This window comes from Oncorhynchus keta, chromosome 36 (assembly GCF_023373465.1).
Source record: "Oncorhynchus keta strain PuntledgeMale-10-30-2019 chromosome 36, Oket_V2, whole genome shotgun sequence".
NCBI lineage: Eukaryota > Metazoa > Chordata > Actinopteri > Salmoniformes > Salmonidae > Oncorhynchus > Oncorhynchus keta.
Genome location: NC_068456.1, coordinates 19,184,712 through 19,204,281, shown reverse-complemented (window position 1 = coordinate 19,204,281; position 19,570 = coordinate 19,184,712). Strand labels below are relative to the sequence as shown.

The window sequence follows — 19,570 nt, the reverse complement described above, 5'->3', positions numbered from 1 at the left end:
AGCTTACCTCAATTACGAGATGGTTAAAGGTTGCAGACCATGATTCTCTCAATCAAGGGAGGACAAAAGGTTGCAGACCATTGATCAATCTTTTAATAATAATAATAATAATAATAAATAATATATGCCATTTAGCTGACGCTTTTATCCAAAGCGACTTACAGTCATGTGTGCATACATTCTACGTATGGGTGGTCCCGGGAATCGAACCCACTACCCTGGTGTTACAAGCGCCATGCTCTACCAACTGAGCCACAGAAGGACCACGTGGTTAAACTCTGAGACTATCGATACCGACGGAGTAAGAACAAGTCTTTGATATTAATTACTAGTCTGCAGCTAGGAATTCGGTATCATTGAACGCGAAGAACGACAACCGCCAAAAACATTCATTCTATAACGAATGTTACTCTGAACAATCGCCAATAACCATGACAGAGAGAGAGAGGGAGAGAGACAGACAATTCAACAAAATAAATGAACTTTTCACCAGCAATCAAAACGACACACTGAGCGTAAATATATATATTGATTACAATTGTTCCCGAATGAGTGAGCGTTATCACTCTGTAGTGACTTCTTAGTCGACCCCCACTTCCCCTTTTGTCTAACAAGCCGCCATGCCGGTTTAGCCCACTCGTGCACATTCTCCTATCATTTCATGTAACCACATTTACCTTGTTTGTTTGTTTGTTTATGCATTTCTGTGAATTACTTAGTTAGTAAAAAATAAATTATTTAAGACAATTGATGTATGGATGACGCATAGTGAAGACTGGGTTCGTGCAGATAACCAACAATTTACGACTAACGTGAGGTAAAGTAAATAATTCATTAATTCGAAGACTAATTGATCAGATAAAATATCTGAAAAGTTCTTTTAGGAAATGATAACTTTGTAATCTGAATATTTTTCCTTGGTGCCCCGACTTCCTAGTTAATTAGTTACGTGATTAATCAGTTGATCGCGTAATAACTAATTACAGAGAATCTTTGATAAAAACTATCAGTCTTCAGTTAATGATAGTAAAGACACGGCAGCAGTCTGACTGAGTGGTGGTAGGGAGCAGCAGGCTCATAAGCATTCATTCAAACAGCACTTTTCTGCGTTTGCCAGCAGCTCTTAGCAATGCTTGAAGCACAGCACTGTTTATGACTTCAAACCTATCAACACCCAGATTAGGCTGGCAATACTATAGTGCCAATAAGAACATCTAATAGTCAAAGTTATATCAAATACAAACGGTATAGAGAGAAATAGTCCTATAATAACTACAACTTAAATCTTCTTAACTGGGAACATTGAAGACTCATGTTAAAAAGGAACCACCAGCTTTCATATGTTCTCATGTTCTGAGCAAGGAACGTAAGCGTTAGGTTTTTTACATGGCATATATTGCACTTTTACTTTCTCCTCCAACACAATGTTTTTGCATTATTTAAACCAAATTGAACATGTTTCATTATTTATTTGATACTACATTTATTTTATTTATGTATTATATTAAGTTCAAATAAAAGTGTTCATTCAGTATTGTTATAATTGTCATTATTTCAAATCAGCCAGATTAATCGGTATCTGCATTTTTTGATCCTCCAATAATCGGTATCGGTGTTGAAAAATCATAATCGGTCGACCTCTACTAAAGGCTACTGGTTGTGGTGAATGTAAGGAAAACAATAACAAGAAAATGTTATTCAAGTTTAAGTAGTTGATGGTTATGTTGTTTGAGCACAAATTTTAACACGGCCAGTTCTGCAATCTTTGTAAGAACATGTGACAAAGAGCTAAACATTTAAGAGGTTACTGTGCATTTCACAGTAACTTAATTGCAGTTAGTTGCATGGAAGTTGCTGTGAATTTTACATTACTAGCTGTCAGTAAGTTATTGTAAAATTCACAGTAATTTAATAGTCAGTAACTGCTAGTAACTTGCAACTAGCTGTCAGTAACTTACTGGACATTACTGATTACAAGATTGTTTAACATTAGTTGACAACTAGTAAGCATTCTTTAAGGTAACCGCACTTGGGACCCAGCCTCACCTGGTCTCAACCTCTTGGTGGACAGCAAACTGACTTTCCTGACACATTGTCAGGTCAGTGAGTGTGAAAGATCAGCCAGAACAAGTTTATGCACTAACTACTTGCAGCGAGCTGACAGTATTATTGAAAAATAAACATTAACTTCCTGATGACCAACTCCCATTAAGTTCCTTGAAAATGCAGTAACCACTTAGTGCATTTGTTGATTGTCACAAGCGTTTACAAAGACTGTAGAATTGGGAGTAGACAATGAGGTGCTCAACCTTCATCAAAAGAACAAAGACAAATACCAAAACACATTGGCACAAATACAACATATTTTAGACCATGCCCCCAAATATGCTTTTAATAATCTCTATCATAACCACAGGCCCGGTGGCGTAGGAAAGTCAGGTTGATTGCAACCGAGAGGTAATCAGAATACAGCAGCATACTGTCCCTTACAGCAATAATACCTTATCCAGTTCTAAAAATACTGCAACCACCCGGGAAATCTTTAACAGTGTAATGAAGAACCATACACAAAGAACTGATATTCAAAGAACTGATATAAAAAGGTTCTCCACAACGCAAAAAAAAAGTGTTTCCCCCTACAAAATGGATAACCTTGTTTTGGTAGAAACTATCACTTTGTTTGAGAATGTAGGGTTAATGTTTAATTTATGGAGATGAATGGAAACCACTGTACACTATTCTTAGCCTTTCTAGCCTTACTGAATGACCTAAGCACAAACGAATATCACAGCTAATCAGTGTTTGGCCATACCTGTCTAATGAGTGGCCTCAGGATAGCCAATGTAGACCAACAAGGAAATAAAGTTGAGTGATTCGAAGAACAAAAGAAGAGGGTGTAGTGTCCTAAGGGAGGGGTGTAGGCAATGAAGGATAGCATGAGGGATATTTAAAGAGCAAAAACATGGGCTTTGTACATAACACTTAAGAAATGTCTGTGAAGAAATTGGTATGTTTATTGACGGTGGCAAGTCTCCTAATTCAAGGTAAGTCTTTTTGAGCGTATTAGATTGACCACTATACTTTTCTGTGGCAGGAGTGGGATTGTCTACGCACTTGTCCAAATACCCATACTAGTGTACCACATACTATTTACTCATCGTTGCATACTATTAAGCAACAAGCCTACTGAAACAGATCATTTTGTTCCATATCAACATATTTATTAGTTAAAACAAAGCGCTGTAACATATATAGGCTAAATATAAAAAGCCTAGGACACACACCAACATTTTTCAACTGTTCAAATCAAAATGTTATTGTACAGAAAAACGTGGACAGTCTGGTGCAAATTCAGTCACAAATTCAGAACCACTGGACAGCAACATTACAAACTAAAGCACTGATCATTGGGAACGAGATCAGAATGACTGCTAAGGCTTGATCCATAAATTAAATGCATGCCTACAAAACTAAAACAATCTGATAAAATCAAAAGGCCTGAATAACATCACATCAATAACAAGACGACACATTCATAAATCAAAATATGGTTTAGTATTTAGTTGAAAAGCTCTGACGAGAACAATAAACACTTTTCAGTGAGAAAACAGAAATCCACTTTGGGTAAAAAATAAAATAAAAAATAAATTTCAGCACCACCACAGAATCTTTGGGAATCTTCCCAATGAACTAACCTAGTTTTGTTGTTGGTTACTTGAAGAGAACTAGGGCCTATCACTCACAGCCCCCCACTTCTAATGCATTGTGGAAAAGTATTCATTCAATTCTACTAGAGGAAGAGCTGAAATTAGTGATACATCCTGGAATTTAAACCATATTTGATTTTAGAAATGTTGCATACTATCAAAGATTATGGATATAGTGACAAGATACATGGGAGTTGTTGTCCACAAATATTTTGAATAGTTGCCATTGTTGAATACTTGTTTCAGATTGAATTGGGGTGTGTTCGTAAATTCAATTTGGTGTGCCAGAGTGCACCCTAATAGAGCTGGTCAAATCAAATCAGATGGTTATGCTAGTTAGGCTGGTTACATGTTATGCAGAGCGTTGTTTACTAACTGTGCAGCTGGCAACAATTTAATTAAGCATTTTTGCCGACGTTTATTGACACCAACATTTTTTGACAGGTGTTGAACGTTCGTAAATTCATCAGTTATTCTGATGTGAATTTACAAACGAACTAAGAAAGGGATAATCAGCAAGAGGCAATTCATTCTCTGGCTAAATTCACAATCTGGCCTTCATACCAACATGGCCATCTAATCATCTCAAGTTTACTATTGTCTCATTGCTTGTCAAGCATCACTACTCTGGACAGTTCTGACTTATATGTGGACAACTATAAATACCTAGGTTTCTTTCGAGACTGTAAACTCTCCTTCCAGAATCAAATTAAGCATCTCTAATCCAAAATTAAATCTAGAATCGGCTTCCTATTTTGCAACGAAGCATCCTTCACTCATGCTGCCAAACATACCCTCGTAAAACTGACTCTCCTGCCGATCCTCGACTTCGGCAATGTAATTTTCAAAATAACCTCCAACACTCTACCCAGCAAATTGGATGTAGTCTATCACAGTGCCATCTGTTTTGTCACGAAAGCCATTTACTGCCCACCACTGCGACCTGTATGCTCTCGTTGGCTGGCCCTCGCTTCATATTCGTCGCCAAACCCACTGGCTCCGGGTCATCTATAAGTCTTTGCTAGGTAAAGCCCCGCCTTATCTCAGCTCACTGGTCACCATACTGGTCACTGTAGCATGCCCTCCAGCAGGTATATTTAACTGGTCAACCCCAAAGCCAACTCCTCCTTTGGCCACCTTTCCTTCCAGTTCTCTGTGGCCATTGACTGGAATTAATTGCAAAAATCTCTGAAGCTGGAGTCTTTTATCTCCCTCACTAACTTTAAGCATCAGCTGTCAAAGCAGCTTACCGATCATTGCACCTGTACACAGCCCATCTGTAAATAGCCCACCCAACTACCTCATCCCCTTATTTATTTATTTATTTTTTTGCTCCTTTGCACACCAGTATCTCTACATGTACATTCATCTTCTGCACAACTATCACTCCAATGTTAATTGCTAAATTGTAACTATTTCATCACTATGACCTACAGTATTTATTGCCTTACCTCCCTAATCTTTCTACATGTATATAGATTTTTCTATTGTGTTATTGACTGTACGTTTGTTTATCCCTTGTGTAACTCTGTGTTTCGCACTGCTTTGCCTTATCTTGTCCAGGTCGCAGTTTTAAATGAGAACTTGTTCTCAACCGGCCTACCTGGTTAAATAAAAGCGAAATAAAAAATATATATTTTAAAATTGATTAAATCATTTTTTTACCCCTCATGAATCTACACAATACCCCATAATGACAAAGCAAAAACAGGATTTTAGAAATGTTTGATAATTTATAAAAAATAAAACACTGAAATATCACATTTACATAAGTATTCAGACCCTTTACTTAGTACTTTGTTGAAGCACCTTTGGCACCGACTACAGCCTTGAGTCTTCTTGGGTATGACGCTACAAGCTTGGCACACCTGTGTTTGGGGAGTTTCTCCCATTTTTCTCTGTAGATCCTCTCAAGCTCTGTCAGGTTGGATGGGGAGCGTTGCTGCACAGCTATTTTCAGGTCTCTCCAGAGATATTCGCTCTGTCTGGGCTCTGGCTGGGCCACTCAAGGACATTCAGAGACTTGTGTCAAAGCCACTCCTGTGTTGTCTTGGCTGTGTGCTTGGAGTCGTTGTCCTGTTGGAAAGTGAACTTTCGCCCCAGTCTGAGGTCCTGAGAGCTCTGGAGAAGGTTTTCATCAAGGATCTCTCTGTACTTGGCTCCGTTCATCTTTGCCTTAATCCTGACTAGTCTCCCAGTCCCTGTCGCTGAAAAACATCCCCACAGCATGATGCTGTCACCACCATGCTTCACTGTAGGTGTCACGTTCTGACCTTAGTTCCTTTGTTTTTGTCTCTACAGACAATTCCTTCAACTTCATGGCCTGATTTTTGCTCTGACATCCATTGTTAATTGTGGGACCATATATTGACAGGTGTGTGCTTTTCCAAATCATGTCCAATCCATTGAATTTACCACAAGTGGAATCCAATGAAATTGTTGAAACATCTCAAGGATGATCAGTGGAAACAGGATGCACCTGAGCTCAATTTTGAGTCTCATAGCAAACGTTCTGAATACTTATGTAAATAAGTGTTTCAGTTTTTTATTTGTATTTTTTTTCTAAAAACTTGTTTTCACTTTGTCATTATGGGGTTTTGTGTAAAGAGTGCTGAGGATATATATTTTTTTAAGTAACCACTAGTGCAGTACTGGTAGTAGAGATGATAGAGACACTATGGAGACACTATTTGGCATGTTGCATCTTTGAAAAGTTGTTTTAAACAATTTTTCATTAACGATGTTTGAAATCCAGAATGTCTGTCATTCTAAAGTAAGAACCTTAAAAATCCTTCTTTAACATTTTGCCTCCCCTTCATCTACACTGATTGAAGTGGATTTAAGAAGTGACATCAATAAGGGATCATAACATTCACCTGGATTTACCTGGTCAGTGTCAATGAAAGAGCAGGTGTCCTATTGTTTTGTACAGTCAGTGTATACATAGGCGTCATGACACTTTTCATGCATCTTTCATTGCCCTTTTTGAGTGTTGCAGTATCCTTCCCAGAGATACATCTCAAAAGTAAATAGTTCATGTAAAAATAGATTTTTCTATAGAATGGCTTGCTACTATAGTGAGAACACAACAAGCCAATTGTTGATGAAAATCTTTTACTGACATGATGTATTACGACCGGTTTTACATGTTATTTTGGCATAAATACGTGTCACATATCAGTTTACAAACCATGTAAAAAAATATATATTGAGTTAATAAAGACGATTTCTTGATTAAGGTAGCTCCAAAATGCAGGTGTTTCAGCATAGATCAATACTTTCTCTTGTGGTGGGACAGCCAGTGGAAATGCAGAGTGTGGGGTTCGGTAATGTTCTCTAGTTGCGCCATGATTGGCTCAGGGTTCTGTCACTCATGAGGACACTACGTCACCACAAAATCTACGGAGAGAGCTCGAAAATTCAAGCCCCTTGGAAGCTGCCATAGAGTTATATTTGAAGTGCCCATCCAAGAAGTGTGAAGGTCATTGGCCACAGATAAAATGACGTCAACTCACTATCTACAGTAGCTTTGATCGGACTGATCGTGTCAAAATCATACTTTCAAAATCTTAGCTTGCAAGCTAGCAGTCATCATCATGAATCAACTTGACAATCTACTGGCAAATACTTTTCAATCAATGTCATATCCTTGTCAAATTAAGAGAAATTAGAGATTAAACGTCGCAGTGCTCATGGGCCATTGGACATAAACATTACACAAGTCGGAAATTGCTAATTCAACCATGAGTGGTTTGGAAGGAAGCAGTGGCTAACTGCAAGCATTCTAAAGAAATCACTATTTTGCTTCCACTGCCTGCTATTCAGTAGAGGGTGTGTGGTTCAAGTCTGGGTTTAAGGGTTTAAAACATCTGTCTGAAAGTGTCTGAAAACATGAGAATTGTGCATCACATATAGACAACGCTTTTAAACTGGGATTACTGGAGAAATCAAACGTTGTGGCTCAGCTAGAAATAAAGACGAGCCATCGACCTTCACAACCAACAAACGGAGGAGAATAGCATGCATTCAATTGTGTGGCAATTGTGAGACAGCACTGCGGGGCCATGACAAGTTGGCCGACTCCTTGAACCCAGACGTTTTCAGGTGTATTTTTGAGACCATGCGTAAAATCCATTTTTAAGGCTACGTCAAGCACAATCCATAACAAACTTTTGGATTGTATGTTTATGAAGTGTACAGAGAAGCTATAGCTAAGGAGGTGTCTGAGACTCCTTTTGCATCTGTACATCTCCTGTAAATCACAGATGGTAATAGTGCTACATGGTTACCAGACAACAGTGTGTGTGAGAGGTTTTTGTAGAGGTGAAGGACAAAACTGGTGTTGGCCATCAAACAAGTCCTAGCACCACTGAATGTCAAGGAGAAGTTGGTTGCACAAACCTATGACAGGGCAGCGGTGATGAGTAGTAATGTACGTGCTGTCCAAACACTACTGAAGGATTCCTTTCCGACCGCCGAACTCCAGTGTGCTACCAAGCTATGGCCTGTGGGCAAACAGGAGAATGGAAAAGGGAGCTGTTCACTATCTATCGACATCCTCAGCTGCACACTGGAAAGACAGCACATTCTTAATTGAAATCACTCTATGAAAACAACATTCAGGAGGCCTTGTCTGATACAGTCTCTCTTCTTAAATTCATCATCACCACTCTGATGACAACTGCAGAGTCAAATAGAAACTTTTCCCCCCTTAGAAGAATAAAAAAACACATGCAACTCCATGGGCCAAAAAGGTTCAACGCTCTCAATCCAGCATGACTTCATCCAGAGAATGCAAGACTTTGATGACAAAGTCATTGAGAGGTTTGCCCACAAGAAGGACCGCCGTGCCAACTTGCTGTTCAAGTGAGCACAGTACAACAATGTTGAGTCCATAACTATGTCTAGTATGCTGCTGCATAAGTGATGTAATATGCCAGGGAGATGTGTATACTGTAGCGAAGAAAGTAATAGTAAGTGTATGTTATGTAGTATGCAGTTAGTAGCCCATGTGCCTCACCCTAACAATGTGGTCCCTTTCCCCCCTTCGAATTTAGCCTAGTGTTCTGACTTGGTGGTGCACGTGTAGCCTTTAGAGAAATCTCATCTTTGAATATTGTAACAGCTTTCATTGTCTGCATACATGCCCCCGTTAATTTAGCCTACTGTTCCGACTTGGTTGAGCACTTCTAGCCTATAGCCAGTTTTAGAAAATGTCAAAATCGAATATTGTAACAGCTTTCATTGTCTGCTTATGTGCCTCTGTTAATTTGGCCTACCGTTCAGATTTGGTGTACAGGGAGAATACTGTAAGAACAGCCCATAGTCTGAATTATGTCGCTGTCCATTTCAAAAGTGCTGAACGAATAGGCATATACTGTTCTGACTTGGTAGTGCACATGTAGCCTATAGTCTGTTGTAGCAAAATGTCATCGTCGAAAATTGTAAGAGCTTTCATTGGCTTGTTCATGCTTGTTCAATGAACCATAAACAATTAACGAACATGAATCTGTGGAACGGTCTTTAAGACACTAACAGCTTATAGATGGTGGGCAATTAAGGTCACAGTTATGAAAACTTAGGACACTAAAAAGGCCTTTCTACTGACTCTGAAAAACACCAAAAGAAAGATGCCCAGGGTCTCTGCTCATCTGTGTGAACGTGCCTTAGGCATGCTGCAAGGAGGCATGAGGACTGCAGATGTGGCCAGGGCAATAAATTGCAATGTCCCTACTGTGAGACGCCTAAGACAGCGCTACAAGGAGACAGGACGGACAGCTGTTCGTCCTCGCAGTGGCAGATCACGTGTAATAGCACCTGCACAGGATCGGTACATCCGAACATCACACCTACGGGACAGGTACAGGATGGTAACAACAACTGCCAGAGTTACACCAGGAATGCACAATCCCTCCATCAGTGCTCTGACTGTCCACAATAGGCTGAGAGAGGCTGGACTGAGGGCTTGTGGGCCTGTTGTGAGGCAGATCCTCACCAGACATCACCGGCAACAACGTCGCCTATGGGCACAAACCCATCGTCGCTGGACCAGACAGGACTGACAAAAAGTGCTCTTCTCTGACACGCTGCAGTTTGTCTCAGCAGGTGTGAAGGTCAGATTCGTGTTTATCGTTTATCGTCGGAGGAATGATTGTTCCACCGAGGCCTGTACTCTGGAGCGGGATCAATTTGGAGGTGGAGGGTCCGTCATGGTCTGGGGCAGTGTGTCACAGCATCATCGGACTGAGCCTGTTGTCATTGCAGGCAATCTCAACGCTGTGCGTTACAGGGATGACATCCTCCTCACTCATGTGGTACCCTTCCTGCAGGCTCATCCTGACATGACCCTCCAGCATGACAAGGCCATCAGCCATATTGCTCGTTCTGTGCGTGATTCCCTGCAAGACAGGAATGTCAGAGTTCTGCCATGGCCAGTGAAGAGCCCGGATCTCAATCCCATTGAGCACGTCTGGGACCTGTTGGATCGGAGGGTGAGGGCTAGGGCCATTCCCCCCCAGAATTGTCCGGGAACTTGCATGTGCCTTGGTGTAAGAGTGGGGTAACATCTCACAGCAAGAACGAGCAAATCTGGTGCAGTCCATGAGGAGGAGATGCACTGCAGTACTTAATACAGCTGGTGGCCACACCAGATACTGACTGTTACTTTTGATTTTGACCCCCCTTTGTTCAGGGACACATTCTTCCATTTCTGTTAGTCATATGTCTGTGGAACTTGTTCAGTTTATGTCTCAGTTGTTGAATCTATCTTGTTATGTTCACACTAATATTTGCACATGTTAAGTTTGCTGAAAATAAATGCAGTTGACAGTGAGAGGACGTTTCTTTTTTTGCTGATTATGCAGACAGTTACATTGATGGAAGACACAGTCTATCTGCAATATTAAAGCTAAACTGCCCCCTAAATAAAATATTAAATAAAACACTCTAATCCAACTCATATTACAACAGCATTCCATTTCAGAGACTTTTCAGTTTCATGAAAACATGAATTTAATGTTTTAGCTTTATTTGTTTGATCCACTACTGAAGAAAAGGTGCAGCTGATGCAAGCTAGCATGCAATGAGGTGTGACATGTTCAACAATTATGGTTATACACAAGCTGCATTTTCACAAAAGCAAACATGTTTAATAGAGACAATCGGACAATGAATTAACTCAATTACTTCCTCTCTTTCTCAGAATCATATTGTCAACTTGAAGGTAAGAACATGATCTACATTTTATTCTCCAGACGTGTACAGAAATTCATGGTCATCACTCCCATTGCTGCCATTTCTTTTTGCTTTTTCTTTCATTTAAAGAGCAGAACATACTATAAATGTCAACCTTTGAGATATTCTTCGTTATTGACAAAATGCAATCAGTCCACATACCTGCATGCACATTTTGACAGCTGTCATGATCTTAATGATGTGCTGCTAATGTTTTAATGTCTGATTATTTTATGTATCATGTATACTGTGCATCATGTTACTGTGAAGCCAAAGGTTCATTTCCACACTGTGTGAACAATCAGGTTTTGGTAACACTTTACTTGACACCCAGTGTCATAACACTTTATGACACGATCATAACCATGCCATAATATGTCATAACAGCTGACATAACTTGTCATAACCTGTCATAATATGGTCATAACACTGTCATGGCCCATATATTCACACCTGTTGTGACATACACGACATTCCTAAAAGCATATGGACACCTGCTCGTCGAACATCTCATTCCAAAATCATGGCCATTAATATAGAGCCAGTCCCCCCTTTGCTGCTATAACAGCCTCCAATCTTCTGGGAAGGTCTTCCACTAGATGTTGGAACATTGCTGCTTGTGGCCTTTCAGCCACAAGAGCATTAGTAAGGTCGGCACTGATGTTGGGCGATTAGGGCTGGCTCGCAGTCTGCGTTCCAATTCATCTCGAAGGTGTTCGATGGGGTTGACGTCAGCGATCTGTGCAGTCAAGTTCTTCCACACCGATCTCGACAAACCATTTCTGTATGTACCTTGCTTTGTGCATGGGTGCATAGTCATGCTGAAACAGGAAAGGGCCTTCCCCAAACTGTTGCCACAAAGTTGGAAGTACAGAATTGTCTAGAATGTCATTGTATGCCGTAGCATTAAGATTTCCCTTTACTGGAACTAAGGGGCCGAGCCCGAACCATGAAAAACATTCCCAGACCATTATTCCTCTTCCATGAAATTTCACAGTTGGCACTAGGCATGGGGGCAGGTTTTGGATTGCCAGATGATGAAGCTTGGTTCATCATTCAAGAGAATGCATTTCCACTGCTCCAGACTCCAATGGTGGCAAGCCTTACACTACTCCAGCTGACGCTTGGCATTGCATATGATCTTAGGCTTGTGTTTGACTGATCGGCCATGAAAACCCATTTCATGAAGCTCCAGACGAACAGTTCTTTTGCTGAGGTTGCTTCCAGAGACAGTTTGGAACTCGGTAGTGAGTGTTGAAACCGAGGACAGACGATTTTTATGCTCTACGTGCTTCAGCACTTGGCGGTCCCATTCTGTAAGCTTGTGTGGCCTACCACTTTGCCGCTGAATCGTTGTTGCTAATAGACGTTTCCAATTCACAATAACAGCACTTACACTTGACAGGGCAGTTCTAGCAGGGAAGAAATTTGACGAACTGACTTAGTGGAAAGGTTGCATCCTATGATGGTGCCACGATGTAAGTCACTGAGCTCTTCAGTACGGGCTATTCTACTGCCAATGTTTGTCTATGGAGATTGCGTTGCTGTGTGCTCGATTTTATACACCTGTCAGCAATGGGAGTGGCTGAAATAGCCGAATCCACTCATTTGAAGGGGACGTCCACATACTTTTGTATATATAGTGTATATTTCATTATTTTATGGCTGGATATGACACCCATATGTGTTTTTTTATGTGTTTTTTCCCTGACAAAAAGTTTCCTTTCGTTTGAAAGTTTGTTTCTTAAATCGTTTGTTGTTTTTGTAATAAATTGTTTACAGTCATCTGTTTCCCTCATATTTTTAAAACTTGTAGAAAATACACTTTATGACACTCTCAAGAAGCATTATGACCCTCCTGTGTCACTTTACTTGGACTAAGAAAATACACTTTATGACACTGTCAAGAAGCGCTATGACCATCATAATCATATAAGCCAAATAGCCCTATCACGTACAGTGGCTTGCAAAAGTATTCACCCCCTTGGCATTTTTCCTATTTTGTTGCTGTAAGGGATTTCCTCCTCTTCTTCCGAAGAGGAGAGGCGAGAAGGATCGGAGGACCAATATGCGGCGTGGTAAGTGTCCATGGTTCTTTTAATAAGAAATAGTACACATGAACAACTGAATACAAAAAACAATAAACGTGGAATGAACGAAACCCAAAACAGTACCATGTGGTGAAAAACACAGATACGGAAACAAACACCCACAAACACACAGTGAAACCAAGGCTACCTAAGTATGATTCTCAATCAGAGACAACTAATGACACCTGCCTCTGATTGAGAACCATACTACGCCGAAACATAGAAATCCCCAAATCATAGAAAAACAAACATAGACTGCCCACCCCAACTCACGCCCTGACCATACTGAATAAATACAAAACAAAGGAAATAAAGGTCAGAACGTGACAGTTGCCTTACAACATGGAATTAAAATAGTTTTTTGAGGGGGCTGTATCATTTTATTTACACGCCATGCCTACCACTTTGGAAATGCAAAAAATATGTTTTGTTGTGAAACAAACAAGAAATTAGAAGAAAAAAGAGAAAACTTAAGCATGCATAACTATTCACCCCCCTAAGTCAATACTTTGTAGAGCCACCTTTTGCAGCAATTACAGCTGCAAGTCTCTTGGGGTATGTCTCTAGCCACTGGGATTTTTGCCATTCTTCAAGGCAAAACTGCTCTAGCTCTGTCACGCCTTGGTCATTGTATTTTGTGTTTTCGTTATATGTTTGGTCAGGCCAGGGTGTGACATGGGTTTATGTTGTTGTATTTCGTATTGGGGTTTTTGTATTATTGGGATTGCGGCTGAGTAGGGGTGTTGTATGGACTTGGCTGCCTGAGGCGGTTCTCAATCAGAGTCAGGTGATTCTCGTTGTCTCTGATTGGGAACCGTATTTAGGTAGCCTGGTTTCGCTTTGTATTTCGTGGGTGATTGTTCCTGTCTCTGTGTAGTGTTCACCAGATAGGCTGTAATTAGGTTTCACATTCCGTTTTGTTGTTTTGTATTTTGTATATTACGTTATTTTCATGTATCGTCATTTCATTCATTAAAGAACATGAGTAACAACCACGCTGCATTTCGGTCCGACTCTCTTTCCACAAACGAAGAACGCCGTTACAAGCTCCTTCAAATTCGATGGGTTCCACTGGTGTACATCAATCTTTAAGTCATACCACAGATTCTCAATTGGATTGAGGTCTGGGCTTTGACTAGGCCATTCCAAGACATTTAAATGTTTCCCCTTAAACCCCTTGAGTGCTGCTTTAGCAGTATGCTTAGGGACATTGTCATGCTGGAAGGTGAACCTCCGTCCCAGTCTTACATCTCTGGAAGACTGAAACAGGTTTCCCTCAAGAATTTCCCTGTATTTAGCACCATACATCATTCCTTCAATTCTGACCAGTTTCCCAGTCCCTGCCAATGAAAAACATCCCCACAGCATAATGCTGCCATCAACGTGCTTCACTGTGGGGATAGGCTTCTCGTGGTGATGAGAGGTTTTGGGTTTGCGCCAGACATTTTCATTGATGGCCAAAAAGCTCAATTTTAATCTCATCTGACCAGAGTACCTTCTTCCATATTTTTGGGGAGTCTGCGCATTGGCGTAGCTGCATATCAGTGTGTGTGCAATTACAATGACAATTTAATATGGTAAATTAAAAAAAATATATATATAACATAACCATACTGTTGACACACAGGCTATGGTGTTATGGATTGTTTTGCCTTGTGTGGTAGTTTTTTTTTTGACACTCTTATGTAGGTGTCATAATCAGCCATAAAATAACGCAATATGTCACAACAGGTCTAAATATATGTTTCATGACAATGTTATGACCATATTATAACAGGTTATGACAGATTATGTCAGCTGGTATGACATTATGACATGGTTATGATGCTGGGTGTCAAGTAAAGTGTTACCCATGGTTTCATATTTTATTCTATGGCTTAGTGACTCATTTCAGACTCTGATTATATCTTATGTTCCAGTATGTGGCACCACTCCACTCATCATTGTTTATCTCTGTTTAAGTGTGTGGGACCACTTCATTCAACAACAAAATAGTGGGGGGTGAGGATGCCCCTGCAGGAAGTTGGCCCTGGCAGGCTAGCGTACACCAATTTGGTGGCCATGTTTGTGGCGGGTCCCTCATCAACAAGGAGTGGGTGATGTCTGCAGCCCACTGCTTTTCTGGGTGAGTTAGCGTGAGATACAGAGGACGTAAAGGTTGTAGCTCAAGGAATATGTCAAACTCTCTGTAATGCAGCTGAGTGCAACTCTTACTTGAAATAAGTTTCTGATAAATCAACTTTAGTTTAATGGGATTATTATATTTTGTCAAATTCTCATATGATGCAAATATATATATAATCTTCCTGTTCCAACAAAGCTCAAGCCCAAATGATTGGAACATCATTTTAGGTCGACAGAACCAGGAGGGCAATAACCCCAACGAAGTGTCCAGAACTGTTGCTCAGATCGTCTTACATCCAGTTTACGACAGTGACACCAATGACAACGACATTGCTCTGCTCAGACTCACCTCACCAGTCAACTTCACAAACTATATCAGACCCGTCTGTCTGGCAGCAAGTGATAGTGTTTACCACAATGGAACTGATAGCTGGGTCACTGGCTGGGGCAAAATCAACGAAGGAAGTGAGGAGACCTTTGCATGTAGATGTCAATGACATATTGTGTTGTGAGAAATAGCAGTACATTGCAGACCAAAAACATTATTTTTCCAATGAAAATGGAATGTTCATAACGAGTCTGTCTCTCATCCTCTACCTCAGAATTCCTCCCCTCCCCTCAGGCTCTGCAGGAAGTGGAGGTTCCAGTTCTGGGTAACAGACAGTGTAACTGCCTCAATAGGGTCGGCTCAGTCACAGACAACATGCTTTGTGCTGGTGTACTGACAGGAGGCAAGGACTCATGTCAGGTAGAGTCCATGCTAACCCATTTCATTATTGCTCTGTTCCTAAACTATTCTTTGTTGTTTACTGGATTGGAAGACTTACCTTTTACTCCATCATTTCAGGGTGACTCTGGAGGTCCAATGGTGGCCAAACAGAACTCTGTCTGGATCCAGTCTGGGGTTTTGGCTGCGCTCGCCCCAATCGCCCTGGGGTGTACACTAGAGTGTCTCGCTACCAGCCCTGGATCGACTCCAAGATCACTACCGACAAGCCAGGCTTTGTCCAGTTTACCTCCAGTGGGGTAGATACTGACAGCAGTTACACATGTCCTGGCCTACCACCTCCTGCTACAACTGTACCAACTAAACAACCAAAAACAACAACAACTAAAGCATCAGATATCGCTGTCATTTCAACTGCAGAAGGTGAGTTTTTCATTTTAGGTTCAGCATCGACAAGCTAGGCTTTGTCCTGTTTACCTCCTGTGTGTTAGATGCTGACAGTAGTTATACCTGTCCTAGCTTGCCACCAACTATGATCCCAACTGGAAGTACAGCCACCACTGCTGCACATACGTTTCCTACCTCTGTGGCTACACTCTTAGATAAAGGTTCCAAAAGGGTTATTCGGCTGTCCCCATAGAAGAAAGCTTTTGGGTTCCAGGTAGAACCCTTTAAGGTTCCAGGTAGAACCTGCTGTGGAAAGGGTTCTACATGGAACCCAAAAGTGTTCTACTTGGAACCAAAAGATTTCTACATGGAACCAAAAAGGCTTCTTCAAAGGGTTCTCCTATGGGGACAGCCAATAAACCCTTTTAGATTCTAGATAGAAAAAAAGGTGATAAGAGTGTGGTGTCTTAATTTGTATTTTTTATTTGCTGAGCTGTGAAAGACTACGACACTACTTTGTATCATTACTTACCATTTTCTTCTTTCCCTTTCAGGGCGAGTATGTGGCCGTGCTCCTATGAGTCCCTGTCTAGGGGGCAACAGTTATTATGTTGCGGAGGGAACTTGGCCCTGGATGGTCAATCGACACAGAAATGGGATCCATATTTGCAGCGGCACACTCATTACAGAGGAATTGGTCCTTAGTGCTGCCCAATGCTTCCCTGGGTAAATTAATGTTGCACTGAGCTTCACAGAGAACAGTTGGATAACACTTTCTATGAACCCATAACTAAACTCAGCAACAAAAAAATAAACGTTCCTTTTACAGGACCCTGTCTTTCAAAGATAATTTGTAAAAATCCAAATAACTTCACAGATCTTCATTGTAAAGGGTTTAAAACACTGTTTCCCATGCTTGTTCAATGAACCATAAACAATTCATGAACATGCACCTGTGGAACGGTCGTTAATACACTAACAGCTTACAGACGGTAGGCAATTAAGGTCACAGTTATGAAAACTTAGGACACTAAAGAGGCCGTTCTACTGTCTCTGAAAAACACCAAAAGAAAGATGCCCAGGGTCCCTGCTCATCTGTGTGAATGTTCCTTAGGCATGCTGCAAGGAGGCATGAGGACTGCAGATGTGGCCAGGGCAAAAAAGTGCAATGTTTGTACTGTGAGACGCCTAAGACAGCGCTACAAGGAGACAGGACGGACAGCTGATTGTCCTTGCAGTGGCAGATCACGTGTAACAGCACCTGCACAGGATCAGTGCATCTGAACATCACACCTGCTGGACAGGTACAGGATGGCAACAACAACTGCCCGAGTTACATCAGGAATGCACAATCCCTCATCACTGCTCAGACTGTCCACAGTAGGCTGAGAGAGGCTGGATTGAGGGCTTGTAAGCCTGTTGTAAGGCAGGTCCTCACCAGACACCGGCAACAACGTCGCCTATGGGCACAACCCCACTGTCGCTGGAAGAGACAGGACTGGCAAAAAGTGCTCTTCACTAACTAGTCATGATTTTGTCTCACCAGGGGTGATGGTCGGGTTCGCGTTTATTGCCAAAGGAATGAGCGTTACACCGAGGCCTGTACTCTGGAGCAGGATTGATTTGGAGGTGGAGGGTCCATCATGGTCTTTGGTGGTGTGTCACAGCATCATCGGACTGAGCTTGTTGTCATTGCAGCTTTTCTCAACGCTGTGCGTTACAGGGATGACATCCTCGTCCCTCATGTGGTACCCTTCCTGCAGGCTCTTCCTGACATGACCCTCCAGCATGACAATGCCACCAGCCATATACTGCTCATTCTGTGCAGGATTTCCTGCAAGACAGGAATGTCAGTGTTCTGCCATGGCCAGCGAGAGCCCGGATCTCAATCCCATTGAGCATGGCTGGGACCTATTGGATCGGAGGGTGAGGACTAGGGTCATTACCCCCAGAAATCTCCGGGGCAGGTGCCTTGTTGGAAGAGTGGGGTAACATCTCACAGCAAGAACTGGCAAATCTGGTGCAGTCCATGAGGAGGAGATGCACTGCAGTACTTAATGCAGCTGGTGGCCACACCAGATACTGACTGTTACTTTTGATTTTGACCTCCTGCTTTGTTCAGCGACACATTATTCCATTTATGTTAGTCACATGTCTTTAGAACTTCTTCAGTTTATGTCTCAGTTGTTGAATCTTCATACAAATATTTACACATGTTAAGTTCGCTGAAAATAAACGCAGCTGACGGTGAGAGGACGTTTCTTTTTTCGCCGAGTTTATAATGCATTTTAAACAAGCATAATTACTCATAATCCAGTCATATTGCAGTATATGTGTACATGCATTGTAATCAACATTGAGGAGAAAGATTGGCCTGTAAAATCTATTTTTAAATGCTTTTCGAAGACCATATCTGTTTTCTGTTCCTGTAGTTCACATCTAAATCCCGACGAGTGGACTGTGTTTCTGGGAGAGCGCAAGCAGAAAGGATCTGATGCCTTTGAGGCTTCATTGGGCATTGTGAACATCACTCTGACCAACCTAACTGGGACCAACATTGCGCTGCTGCAGCTGGAAAACTTTGTGAACTTCAGCAGCTGCCTTCAGCCTATATGTGTAGACCTGAGCAATAATGGAAGTTTCCCACCTGGGACTCCGTGCTGGGTGACAGGCTGGGGAAACCAGGACAAAGGCAGTGGTAAGAAACTGTGTTTGTTTGCAAGATGCTGGAAGGCCATTCAGTGTTCAAGTAATGGATGCACATGATTCAATAATTCATCATTTCTTTAGGGAAAATGAGGTGATGAAAACAGTTCAGTTTTGTTCACCATATTATTAGGACATTTCATTATTATCAGTACATTCCTTGTTAGTTTATTCTACCACAGGCATGTGGTGGAATATTTCTATGCGTGTAATTTTACTTAATTAGTAAAAGTTTTTTAGTTTTTGTGTCTATTAATTTTTAAGAAGAATAAAACAAACAATTACTTTGTAGCACAATGTCTCTGCCATACAACTACCAAAAAAGTTTGTAAGATTTATTTTATTATATAAAAGCTGCAAGATTCCTGATTTATAAAGCAATTCTAATGGGTTACTTCACTGTTAAACACTAATTGTAATGTTTCTGTAAATGATTGGCTACTGGTTGCAGTAAATATACAGAAAATATACAATAATTTACTATTTTTATATCTCTATTAAGATGCTATTGCTGTAAAATGACACTTGGGATTCAACTTCACCTGGGATTTGAACTTACAACCTCCTGGTTGCCAACGACCAGCATTTTCGTGCTT

The 19,570-nt window shown here is 41.1% G+C and overlaps 1 protein-coding gene across 1 annotated transcript; it reads left to right on the top strand.

The window, feature by feature from the left end:
* Positions 1-2,857: 2,857 nt before the first annotated feature.
* LOC118369760 (serine protease 33-like) lies at positions 2,858-19,368 on the top strand. Its single transcript, XM_052498624.1, is given in 9 exon segments — positions 2,858-3,044; positions 10,909-10,929; positions 14,993-15,155; positions 15,351-15,619; positions 15,757-15,902; positions 16,002-16,059; positions 16,062-16,304; positions 16,823-16,994; positions 18,701-19,368. Coding segments are annotated over 9 exon segments (1,461 nt in total). The 5' UTR covers positions 2,858-2,989; the 3' UTR covers positions 19,035-19,368.
* The last annotated feature ends 202 nt before the right edge of the window (positions 19,369-19,570 follow it).